The sequence below is a fragment of the Ipomoea nil genome, unplaced genomic scaffold (genome assembly GCF_001879475.1).
Source record: "Ipomoea nil cultivar Tokyo-kokei standard unplaced genomic scaffold, Asagao_1.1 scaffold2826, whole genome shotgun sequence".
NCBI lineage: Eukaryota > Viridiplantae > Streptophyta > Magnoliopsida > Solanales > Convolvulaceae > Ipomoea > Ipomoea nil.
Window position 1 is genome coordinate 1,452,346 of NW_017619254.1, and position 11,522 is coordinate 1,463,867.

Genomic DNA, 11,522 nt, shown 5'->3' on the forward strand with positions numbered 1-11,522 from the left:
TCTCAATTCTAGCGTAGACTAGTGTCAATGAGACATAAACAGGGAGGCATGTGAAGTGGTATTGTGACCCGGAGAGGAGAATGAAATAAGACCTACCACTTTATGTACAATCTAACCACATAATATACGACCCACCAAATACATATATCTAACCTAACAACCTTTCGCAGCATGTGATGTCGCTATAAACGCACCCTCACCAGCACCAAACTAGGCCCCCTACCCTATTAACTTTATTTCTACTGTCCTTTGCTTCCCAACATCATCCTTCCCCCCACCCCTGCTGCTTCCTCTTCACTTTTTTACTTTTCATCTTTCCAGATTCTCACCATTTCCTTCCATCCCCAAATATCAACTTCATAACAATCATGTTCACAACTCATCCTATGGTTCATCGCAAGACCAAAACAATTTTAAGGTGTTGATTAGGGTTCAACATAAGCCCAAAACAACTTTAAGGTGTCGATCAGCACGGGTGCCTCTTGCGAATACAACTATGTATGTTTTTGGAGTTGTACCGGATACTGTGGGAACAGGAGTTTATAGTATCCGGTTCAACTCCAAAAACATACCTGGTAATTGACATCTCCATAAATAAGTCAAACCAATTTTAAGGTGTCGATCAACACTGGTGCCTCTTGTGAATACAACTATGTATGTTTATGGAGTTGTACCGGATACTGTGGGAACACGAGTTTATAGTATCTGGTTCAACTCCAAAAACATACCTGGTTGTACCGGTGCAAAAGACATGATTGACATCTCCACGAATAAGACATTCATTAAAGTGAAGACCTTCAGCTTGATATTAAAGCTTATGCCCTAGCTTACCTCAAGGTGGAGCTCAGCACATGGAAACTGCTTCCAATTATGAATGACAGACTGAAGAAGGACCCCACCCACCATTAGCTAAATTGCTGATAACAGTGTGTTATAGTCAGTACTCAATAGTGCTCAATTCTCCTCTAATCATTGGAATCAATTCCTGTTACCAGCTAACACTAGTTTGGTATCTAAAGAAAAACCAACAAAGAGCCAACTGGGCCTTTAATATTTTAGATTCTTGGAGGCTGCTATGCTACCCCTTCAGCCTAGCCATTATTATATTATATAATATAAAAATCAAACACAATCATTTGAAAGTCGTCACCAGAAATTGGCTAGAAATAGAATAATAATATGACTAGATGAATGTGCATTAGAGGTATAAGCATATATTTCACCACAATATAGACAAAAAGAGAGAGATTTTAGAAGAGAGTTGCACACATCTAATTAGAGCTTGGTTATTACATTAGAAAGAAAGCAACAGTGGATGTACATTATCAAACAAGACTAGAGAATTAAAAGTGGGGGAAAACCCCAGCATCACTCACTTACACGCTTCACATAATTTAATAATTTAAACATTACATAATAAAGTAATAAAGGTAAAAAAGAAAATAAACAAGGATACTCCCTAAAAACCGCATCCATGCCATTATCATGTGATTTAGAATAAATTAATTTTTTAAAATTATTTTTCTAATTTTATAATATAGTACTGTATAAGGTAAAATTTAGTGTATACCAAGTGTGTATTTCATCTGCTTGTGCAGGAAAAGTGGTGGTTTCCTAGTAGAGAGTTAGGAAATCCAAATGAACCCCTGCACATAATACCGTGGTAACACTAATGTTAGGAGAGAAGAGTTCTGTAAAAAATATGAAACCAAAAGCAAAAAAGAAAGGGAAAACATTGAATGAAATGAGTACAAACTGTAATGCGCATCATGTGTAATTTTGTCAGTTAATCAATCAATACTATACCTAACAAAAAGGTATGTTAAGATCATGAGTTATCAATCTATACCATGGTTGGTAGTTACAGTTTTGCTTAACAGTAACTTTTCCAAAAAAAAGTTGAGTTAAAGTAGGACTCTAAAGTCATGCATCCTATGCAAAATCTTGACCAAATTATAAGCATTAATCTTCAAGACTTCTTCAGAAAGATAGATATGGTACCTTTTTAGGACACAGCCTTCAACTTTAAGGGTAGTTTAGTTATAGATATATAAATAATGGACTGCCCTACTTTACTTAATATGAACGGATTGGAAGAGTTGTCACTCTTCTATTAGTCTAACAAGGTAGCATTTGGATACTTAAGATTGCCCTCAGCAAATTCCATTACTAGTAACTGCATCATTGCAACAACACATAGAACTAATTATCTCATGCTCCTTAAAATTATAGATGAAATACACTCCTTTTATGTAATTTTTGCTTCTTAAAGACAAGTTATTGTGTTAATAACAGCTGGTTCAAAGGAAACGAAAACTAAAACATCATCTTATTGTTTTCAAGGTTAGAGGAGAAAATAACAAGGATGGCATCTCACTAAACGTTTGAAGAAACAGGCTATAGAATCATAAAAGAAGAACTATTTGTTTGTTTGTTTTGATCGGGAAGAACTCAGCAGCTGGAATGTAACAGTAATTTCTAATGAAAATATCATTATATAAAGAATTAATTACCTTCAATGGTGGTTGTTAGATGCATTATTATCATTCACTCCTCCATGTCCGGGTGAGTATGCTCTTCAGCCGACTCATGGAGAGTCTCTGCAAGGCCTTTTTGGCCCCAACAACCTCCATCTCTGTCAGAGTTTGCAAATGTCCATTAACTCCAGCTGCCACAAGCAGCTTGCGGCAGCCCTTGCTCCCTCCAGCCATGATTGCCACCACCACTGCCACCGGGAACTTCTTTGAAACCAAATCGTTCTTTGGATCCAGCATCTGGGAAAGCTTCATTACACTCTTCTCATCCCTCACCAAGTCCTTACGATTGGACTTCACAGTCAACAAGGAAACCAAGGCATTTGCTGCCACCTCCTGCAGCCCATCAGGCTTTGCAGACTCCATTAACTTCACCAAAGCACCCATACACGGGGCAATTGCCCTCTTATCACTCTCACTTATGGATAAATTCGCGAGCAATGAAGCAGAAATGTACTGTATCATCGTGTTTCCATGCTTTATAATCTCTGCTAACTGGATAATAAAAGTGGTGGATGATGAAAGATGTTTTGAAGTTAACTCACAGGTAGAAAGCGAATGAATTGCCCTCAAAACATGCTCTAATGTATCAGAGCTGCCAGATTCATGTAGCAACTGAAGCAACCTCTGCAACCCCTTTTCCTTAAGTAACAAATCACGGTAATATTTGCCGGAAGAAGCTAGTATTGCTATGCAGTTTGCCGCCTTTTCTTGGGCTGAGGCCTTGCCTGATACCAGTAATTGCACTAGAACAGGAATAGCCCCTTCATCTGCTAATGCAATCCGAACATCTTCGTTGACTGATACGTTTCGAATTGCCCCGACACCATGAATTTGAGCTGAAGCGGACCCGGATTTACAGAGTTCAACTAGGACAGGGACACCTCCATAGGCAGAGATTGCCCAGGCATTTTCGGGATCAGTCGTGATGCATTCCACAGCCATGGCGGCTCTTTCCTTGACGGTGACCGAACCGGACTCGATTACCCTCAGTAGCGGCCCCAGCCCGCCCTCTTCAAACACGCACTTCCTCGCCTGATCGCTAGTCGAAACAAGCATCGACACGGCCAGAACAGCCAGCTCGCGAGTTGCGGGATCCGCGTTAAGGTCCAGAAGATTGATTAAGTAGCCGACATGCCCTTCTTTACCCACGAGCCCCGCCGATTTCTCGTCCTCAGCGAGAAGCTGAACGAGCGACTCCAAGGCCTTCTTCTTAAACTCGACGCCGCCGATCTGGAGGCGCGTGAAGAGGTCTCTGATGAAGAGGATTAAATCCTCTTTGGTGGAGGTGGAGGTAGGGTGTGAAAGGACAATAGCCGTGGACTGCCGGAGGACGCCGGAGCGGCAGAGGAGGTCAAGGTGGTTAATCTGCTTGGAGAGCCAGCCGGAGGCCATGTCGAGGTCGGACTGCATCAGAAGCTTGCCGGGAGTAAAAGAAGGATCTCCGCACTGGCGGCAGAGCGTATCCACCCGGAGGAGAGTCGAAAGCAGGTCAGGAAGAAGCGTAGGGAGGAGCGCATTGTCAGACCAGTGCGGCGACTCGGAGATTTCACTGAGAAGTGACTTTATACTACCGAGCTTCGACCGGAGAACCTGCCAGCGCGAGGTGAACGACTTAATCGACAGAGAAGACGGCAGCAGTTGCGAAAGAAGGACGTTGATTCGGTCAAGGGTTTCCGCCGGAGACGGCGACTGCTCGGTGCCGGAGTGCTGCATTTGCTCTTCTTTTCTTACCGAACAATCACAGACTATTCCTCAAGCTCTTCAACAATCAATCTCCATAAAAGAAAGACGAAGCTCTTGGCTATGGAGATCGGTTAAGCAAGAAGAGATTGCGTAGAGTGAAAGGTAAAGAGGGAAAATGGCCCGGCAACGACGGCTTGGGAACTTGGAACCGATACAAAAAGCGGTGAAAACTGGGAAATGATATCAAGAGATCGTTAGATAGCGGTGAGCATTAACCGGTAAAGCCAACCGAATTTTATTCAACTTTAAAAACAGATGGATGTACTCTCACAATTTTATATTAGAAAAAAAAATAAATAAATTATTTATATTTGTAAATTTTAAATATAAATTTGGCCCGACTTGATATAATAATACTTTTTCGACTTGATATAATAATACTTTTTTAAAACTCATTTTTTTATAGGTCGTTATCATATAAAATTTGTATTTCTAAAAAGCAAGAAGTACCCTTCTTAAAATTAAGGGAAAACGATCAAATAGGCCCTCAAATTTACCTAGAAAGTCAATTAGACCCTCAAACTTTTTAAAGTAGCAATTAGGTATATAAACATATTAATTTAATTCATCAAGCCCCAATTACCTGTTAGTAACCTGTAATACCAGGTTACTGAAATTCCGACGATTGTCCGGCAATAAAAATGAACGGAAAACGACCGCCGAAATAAAAATCAACGGAAAACAAGGCGTCTCTCGACGGAGACGGAAAAGCGACCATTTTGGCTGTCAGTTCGTGGATCTTGAATCTTACTTTTTTTTTTTTTTTTTTTTTTTTTAGTTTCATGCTGGTGATTATAATTGCTTGGTAGATCTCCCTTGTCATTTGGTGTTGTTTGCTCGGATTCTGTGTTTTGAGCAATGGAGCTCTCCTCGGCGGCCGCGGCAGCCGTCTGAGTCTCCAGTTTCTCTTGCTCGTATTCCTATGCAACTGCGTCGTCTCCGCCGTCCCTTTCACGCTCCTGCTTGGCTTCTCCACTGCCATGTCTTCTATTTTTGGTTTCTTAATACTACTAATCCTACTACTAGTACTCTCCAAATCGCCGCTCTCTTGCTCTGCCAACGATGCCGCTTCTTTGTTCCTACGGTCGTCGTTTTGTGTCTCAAGATCCTTCACGTTGGACGGTGATTCGTCTTTTTCCTCTCCGGAGGCTTCTCTTCCTCGTTATAGCAGTCCATTGGCTTGATGGCATTGTCCAGGAGGTCGCCCGAGTGGTCATCTAACGACGCCCCCCTTAGGATTTGTGGCGGTTGAACTGGGAGATGGCTATTTTCTGTCCATTTTTATTTCAACGGTTATTTTCCGTTCATTTTTATTGCCGGACAATCGCCGGAATTTCAGTGACTTGGTATTGCAGGTCATTAACAGGTAATTTGGGGCTTGATGAACTAAATTAATATGTTTGTGTACCTAATTGCAACTTTAAAAAGTTTGAGGGCCTAATTGACTTTCTAGATAAAGTTCAAGGGTCTATTTGACCCTTTTCCCTAAAATTAATATCATCAGTCAAGTTGATCAGGTTGTTAACTTAATAACTACAATATTATAAGTTTCCTTGAATAGTGACTGCGAATTTCTATTGTCACTCAAGTTAAAAACATTTGGAAAGATGATATTTGTGTTCAGTGATATATGGCCTGATAACTTATTTAGATTTTAAATTATTTGCATAGGATTTTTCGTCCTTAAATTGTTACTATGATAAATATTTTCACTCAATATTTGATAGAATTCTTAAAACGTCATAAAAATTTTATAAAACTTAAAATAAGAGAGATACTTATAACTTTACTGTTGTTCACCGCCATGGACCACCGTTAACCTTTGTTGACTGCCGCTAAATCGCCACAATTCAAACAACAACAAAAATGATTGGTGGTCGCCTTCGCTAGAGAAGCGACCGAATGGTAGCCTTCTTCTTCAATAGCGAACGTCGTTCACCGGAATTGTTGATGGAATCTTAATGATTGATTATTCCAGGTGAATAACTAACTATTGAGTTTATTAAATACATCTAAATGATAAGTTCAAACATTTAATTGCATATTTTTAAAGTTCATGAGCTTAATTACACTTTCGGGTAAAATTCAATTACATATTTGACCATTTTGCCTCTAATTTTTGCCATCAAACCTAAATACATGACACGAACTTTTTATTTAATACTCCGTACTACTTATCTATCGTATTTCTTTATTTACATGTTATATAGTTATGTAACACCAAGCAATGTAGTACTGTAAAGTTTTATTATTTCATAAATTTATATTATTAAAATTAAAAATAAAGATATACAATGGTTTATATAAATATTTATGATATCCATTAATATTTATGGTGGGAGGTTGGGCTTGTGAACCGTGAACGGTGACTGGATGCAAGTCATGCAGCCCACCTCTCAATAAAGGCATATAAGTGCATAGCCCATACAGAGTCAAAAAAATATTTTAACCTAACCTTTATAAAATAAAATAAAATCAAGTAATATTGTTATTGTTAAAATTGTACACAAGATTTAATACACTTTGCATTTTAACCTCAAATCCTCAAGTAATATTATATTTACCTTATTTCTCACTTTTTTTATTTGTATTTTTTGCTACGATGTGTACTAATTGATCGAATTATAAATTTAACATTAACTCATTTGATTCACGAGAAACAATACAATATATAATAAATGAAATTTCAATTTCATGAAAAATAATATAATAAAATTCCATACTCTATTAGTTGGTATGTGTGATAACAATAAGTTGGTTGGGGTTATATTAGATAACCAGGGTTATATTAGGTTAGTTATATAACATGCCTTTGTTTGGTTGAGGTTATACCACATTCCCTTGGAATCTAACATCACCTCCACGTCAGATTTTTTTCTTTTTATGAGGGAATGTGATTCCCTTGTAAATCTTAGGTTATCTTGGATTCCCTTGGCCATTTTACATTGTTTGCCCTCAACATCATCGCACCCTCCACGCTCCACTCTGTCTCAGCGACTTTGTCTTCATCTTTCTTCTACGGGATTTCAGTCTACGAACCAGAGTAATCACCTTTCATTTTCATTTCTAGATCCATCAACAAATCAATTTTCAGTTTTTAATTCTAGATTCCCTTGCAAAAAGCCAGAAACGCAGACAACTCGCACTCTTCATATTCTCCAAGTCTCAATTTAGGGTTCCGATTTTCTCAATCTCACAGGTAATACTCACATCTCTTTCATCTTTTGTTTCTTATTTCTTCATAAATTTGCCTGAGGGAGAGGCTTTCTTCAATTTTCAATTTCTTCATTTGATTTCTATTGGAATCTTGTATTTATATTTGTGTTTAGTTATCATCTTTTTCATTCGTCTTCTTGCACTGTTCGTGTTTTTTTTTTTTTTTTTTTTTGGGTTTATCTTTCATTGGTTGAGTCGGCCTATCTAATTGTGATTGAGTCCAGGACGACCATTTTTATCTGGCTTGGTTGAGTCTAGCATGTCCAAACAATTGTTTTGCAGGTTTCTCTATAGTTGTAGGTAAATTTTCTCCGACGAGGTTTTTTGTTTGTTCTACGGCAGAATAAGAAGTAGCACATGGGAGAAAGAAGAAGGACACATTTTTAGGAATCTAAAATGAAAATTCAATTACTGCCCTACATCACTTAATAAGTATAGAAAAATAAGTATAGAAAATAGGAGGAGAAAAGCTATAGAAGAACTAGTATGCATAGTTATGTAGGGATACAATTGTATCAAAATGTGATGGTCAAAATCAATATTCAAGATACAATGCTATATAATTCTATATAGTAATACACTCTTGCTTGTTGCCATTTATATGTTCAATTTCTATATGAAAGCATGCTGACATAAATATAAAAAAAAAAAAAAAGCAGTGAAGTTATTCCCAGAAATTGAACTTTTTTTCTTAGGTTAAAAACAATGTTCTTACTTTTCCCATTGAATTCTCTATTTTGTGCTCTTACGCATCAAATTATTTCTCCAACTTTGTGCCTAAAGTTTCAATTGATTTTACTATTAAATTTGTGATTTACTTGGGGGTTAATATATAAAAAAATTGAGGGTGATTTACTAGAAATATTTCAATGGTTTTTAAGTTGTCTGCTTGCTGCCATTTATATGTTTAAATTCTGTATTGATATTAGTTGAAGTTATTATTTGTATTTGATTTTCTTCCAACTATATGTTGCACGGTAATGAACTTACAATAATGAAATTATTTGATTTTTTTAATGAAATTATTTACAGCAACTAAATATTAGTTTAATTTGTTACACATTTCATTCTTATAGGGTGGGTGATATGGCTCGGTTGCCATTAAGGCAAAAGATGAGATTGCAAGCTGTTGTCCTTATTTTGCGCATAAGGATCATGGAAAGCATGTTTAATATGCTTATGTTTCTTGCTATGACATTAGTACTTAGACGAAGAAAGTTTAGGATAACTATGACATCGATCAAACAGCATCTAGACATAATATTAGATCTTTGAATTTACAAAAGATGGTCTTTGAAAGTGATGTGCAATGTGTTGATAATTGTAGAATGGATAGGAGAGCTTTAGCTAAATTATGTGATTTGCTAAGGACTCATGGTAACTTGAAAGATAGTAGGAATGCAACAATCGATGAGATGGTGATTTCTTTTCTTCATATAGTTGCACATAATATAAAGAACAGAGTACTTAAACGTCAAACAGCTAGATCTGGTGAGATTATTAGTAGACAATTTCATGCTGTTTTGAATTCTATTTTGAGACTACACAACATGTTGCTTAGAAAACCAGAACCGATACCAGATAATTCAACCGATGAGAGGTGGAAGTGGTTTAAGGTACTCCTATACTCTTTTAAAAAAAGAGTAAATTTATTATCTAATTATAACTAAATCATTTATTAACAAATGTTTATATTTCGTTGGGATTTAGGGTTGCTTGGGTGCATTAGATGGAACCTTTATAAAAGTGAATGTTGAAACAGTTGACAGACCTAGGTATCGAACCAGAAAAGGTGAAATTGCTACAAATGTCTTAGGTGCTTGCACACCAGATATGCAATTCATCTATGTATTGCCAGGTTGGGAAGGATCTGCAGCAGATGGTAGAATTTTGAGGGATGCTATTAGTAGAAGGAATGGTTTAAAGGTTCCTCAAGGTAATAATTTTTAAAAATATAAATATCATAAGATTTTAATTCGATTTGTTGTTATTGTTTGGTTTTATTTTCACAGTGGTAATGGAAGGGAAAAATACTGCAATAAGAAAAAGGAACTCTACAACTAAGAGACAATGGACAAAACAATAAGATGCAGCACTAGTCGATTGCCTTGTTGAAATAGCAAATGACCCCACGTTAAAGGGAGAAAATGGATTCAAGACGGGATATTTGTTGCGCTTGGAAAAGATGCTACATCTAAGGTGTCCAGGAACAAATATCAAGGCAACCCCCCACATTGAATCTAGGTATAAGCTATTGAGGAAGCATTTCCTTGCCATTCAAGAGATGCTTAACAAAGGTAGTGGATTCGGCTGGAATGATGTTGAGAAATGTGTTACTGTCAGCAAAGATGTCTTTGATGAATGGGTTAAAGTTAAGTGAAATCTAAATCATTTTAATTTGCTTACCTAAAATTGCTTACATTGAGAAATGTGGTACAATTGCTGTTAACTAATTTATCTTTCCTTTTTATTTTATTTTAGAGTCACCCTACTGCAGCTGGTTTAAGAAACAAAGAATTTCCTCACCTTGATAGCTTGATGCATGTTTGGGGAAGTGATTATGCAACAGGAACTGCTGCAGAAACTCCAGCGGATGCAGTGGAGGAAATAGAGAAAGAAAAAGATGATGAAGTTGATCTTACTGATGGTAATCATGAGGAATGGGAGGAGGAAAGAGGAGAAAAAGAAGTTGATCAAACTGAGTCATCTGTTTGCCCATCTACTAAAATCAATCAAGGCAAAAAACAAGCTAGTAACAGGAAAAGGTCTAGAAGTGAAGATGGATTGAATGACTTAGTAGCTGAGATGCATGAGTATGTAGGTGCTTACAAGGAAGCTAATGAGCAAATCAAAGACATAGCAACCTACTTTAAGAAAGAAGCTGAGAACACAGATAGAAAGATGAAGATATTTGAAGAAATCATCAAACTACCTGGATTTTCAAGGCAAGAAGTCATAGAAGATGGTGAGCATATTTTAAAGGATGCACACAAGATTGATACCTTCTTTGCTTTGCCTAATGAGTTCAGGAGGGATTATGTAATGAAGCAGTTGTATGAGGTTAGTCCATACACACCAAGCTTTGACTTTCATGGTGGAAACAATGCATAAGAAGTACGATGAAGGTTGTTTGGGGTTTTTTTGACTCGATGCATGACTTTGATGGTGGCATTGTTATTTTTGGGAATTGGCTACCATTAGAATGTTGATATTATCTAATGTAAATGGTTGGAAGTTAGGCTTGTTTTGTGACTGAAAAACAGGGCTGCCAATTATATTTTTGGTTTAGCATTGGTAGCAATATATGTATAGAAAACATGGGACTATATGAGTCCATCTTTTGAAACTCATCCCTACTATAAAAATGGTATTTAGCTGTTAATGGGAATATGTGTTTTTTGGGTTTAGTGATAGTTTTGTTTTAAACAGGCAATAATAACAATTGCAGATGAGGATGAAAATTACTTAGAGGATGCATGGGAACATATATTCACATGTGCTTCTCGGTTTGAGCATTTGCATCTCATATGGGAGGGTGGTGCTCCAGATGCCATATTATTTGCACTTCCTCAGAATGATATTGACCAGTCGAAACAAGGCAAATCAGTTTTTATATATATATATATATATATATATATATATATATATATATATATATATATATATATATATATATATATATATGATCAGTTTTGCTTTTGCTTAAATTGTAGATTTCTTTCTTTGATTTAATGTACTTGTTGCATGAAGCTTAGCTGTGTTTTTTAATTTTATTTCATATTCTCTTTTCAAAAATTTTAATGCAGTATTTGTGACTTGTGAGAAATGCAAACATTTTTGTCAATTATTTCATCATCAATGCAATTTGAATAAGTTGTTTCTACTCTAGTATCATCAAATCAATTTGGCACATTTTCTTGTTTGTAAGGTAATTTGCAATAGGAGGGTATTATGGTAAATCAACCATTATAACCTAATCAATAATTCATCAACCAAACAGGTTTATATTACATAACCCTGTTTTTA

General features: G+C 36.6%; 3 protein-coding genes across 3 annotated transcripts; 2 read left to right on the forward strand and 1 right to left on the reverse strand.

The window, feature by feature from the left end:
- Nucleotides 1-1,198: 1,198 nt before the first annotated feature.
- On the reverse strand, nucleotides 1,199-4,560 carry LOC109159258 (vacuolar protein 8-like). Its single transcript, XM_019307351.1, has 2 exons — nucleotides 2,514-4,560; nucleotides 1,199-1,646 (listed from the first exon to the last, which is right to left on the reverse strand). The coding sequence occupies exon 1, from the start codon at nucleotides 4,248-4,250 to the stop codon at nucleotides 2,544-2,546; it is 1,707 nt and encodes a 568-aa protein (XP_019162896.1). The 5' UTR covers nucleotides 4,251-4,560; the 3' UTR covers nucleotides 1,199-1,646; nucleotides 2,514-2,543.
- A 2,836-nt stretch (nucleotides 4,561-7,396) lies between these two features.
- On the forward strand, nucleotides 7,397-10,857 carry LOC109158855. The gene is made up of 3 exons (XM_019306746.1): nucleotides 7,397-7,479; nucleotides 9,509-9,867; nucleotides 9,978-10,857. The coding sequence occupies exons 2-3, from the start codon at nucleotides 9,682-9,684 to the stop codon at nucleotides 10,605-10,607; spliced, it is 816 nt and encodes a 271-aa protein (XP_019162291.1). The 5' UTR covers nucleotides 7,397-7,479; nucleotides 9,509-9,681; the 3' UTR covers nucleotides 10,608-10,857.
- LOC109158726 lies at nucleotides 8,740-9,582 on the forward strand. The gene is made up of 3 exons (XM_019306625.1): nucleotides 8,740-9,112; nucleotides 9,207-9,432; nucleotides 9,509-9,582. Exons 1-3 carry the CDS (start codon nucleotides 8,783-8,785, stop codon nucleotides 9,580-9,582), a joined length of 630 nt encoding a protein of 209 aa, XP_019162170.1. The 5' UTR covers nucleotides 8,740-8,782.
- Nucleotides 10,858-11,522: the final 665 nt, after the last annotated feature.

Bases quoted from the DNA above. Each gene is read 5' to 3' on its own strand.
- LOC109159258 (XM_019307351.1), bottom strand. From the start codon at position 4,250: ATGCAGCACTCCGGCACCGAGCAGTCGCCGTCTCCGGCGGAAACCCTT.
- LOC109158726 (XM_019306625.1), top strand. From the start codon at position 8,783: ATGGTCTTTGAAAGTGATGTGCAATGTGTTGATAATTGTAGAATGGAT. The intron at 9,113-9,206 runs GTACTCCTATAC...GTTGGGATTTAG, and splicing joins AGAGGTGGAAGTGGTTTAAG to GGTTGCTTGGGTGCATTAGA. The intron at 9,433-9,508 runs GTAATAATTTTT...TTATTTTCACAG, and splicing joins TGGTTTAAAGGTTCCTCAAG to TGGTAATGGAAGGGAAAAAT.
- LOC109158855 (XM_019306746.1), top strand. From the start codon at position 9,682: ATGCTACATCTAAGGTGTCCAGGAACAAATATCAAGGCAACCCCCCAC. The intron at 9,868-9,977 runs GTTAAGTGAAAT...ATTTTATTTTAG, and splicing joins TCTTTGATGAATGGGTTAAA to AGTCACCCTACTGCAGCTGG.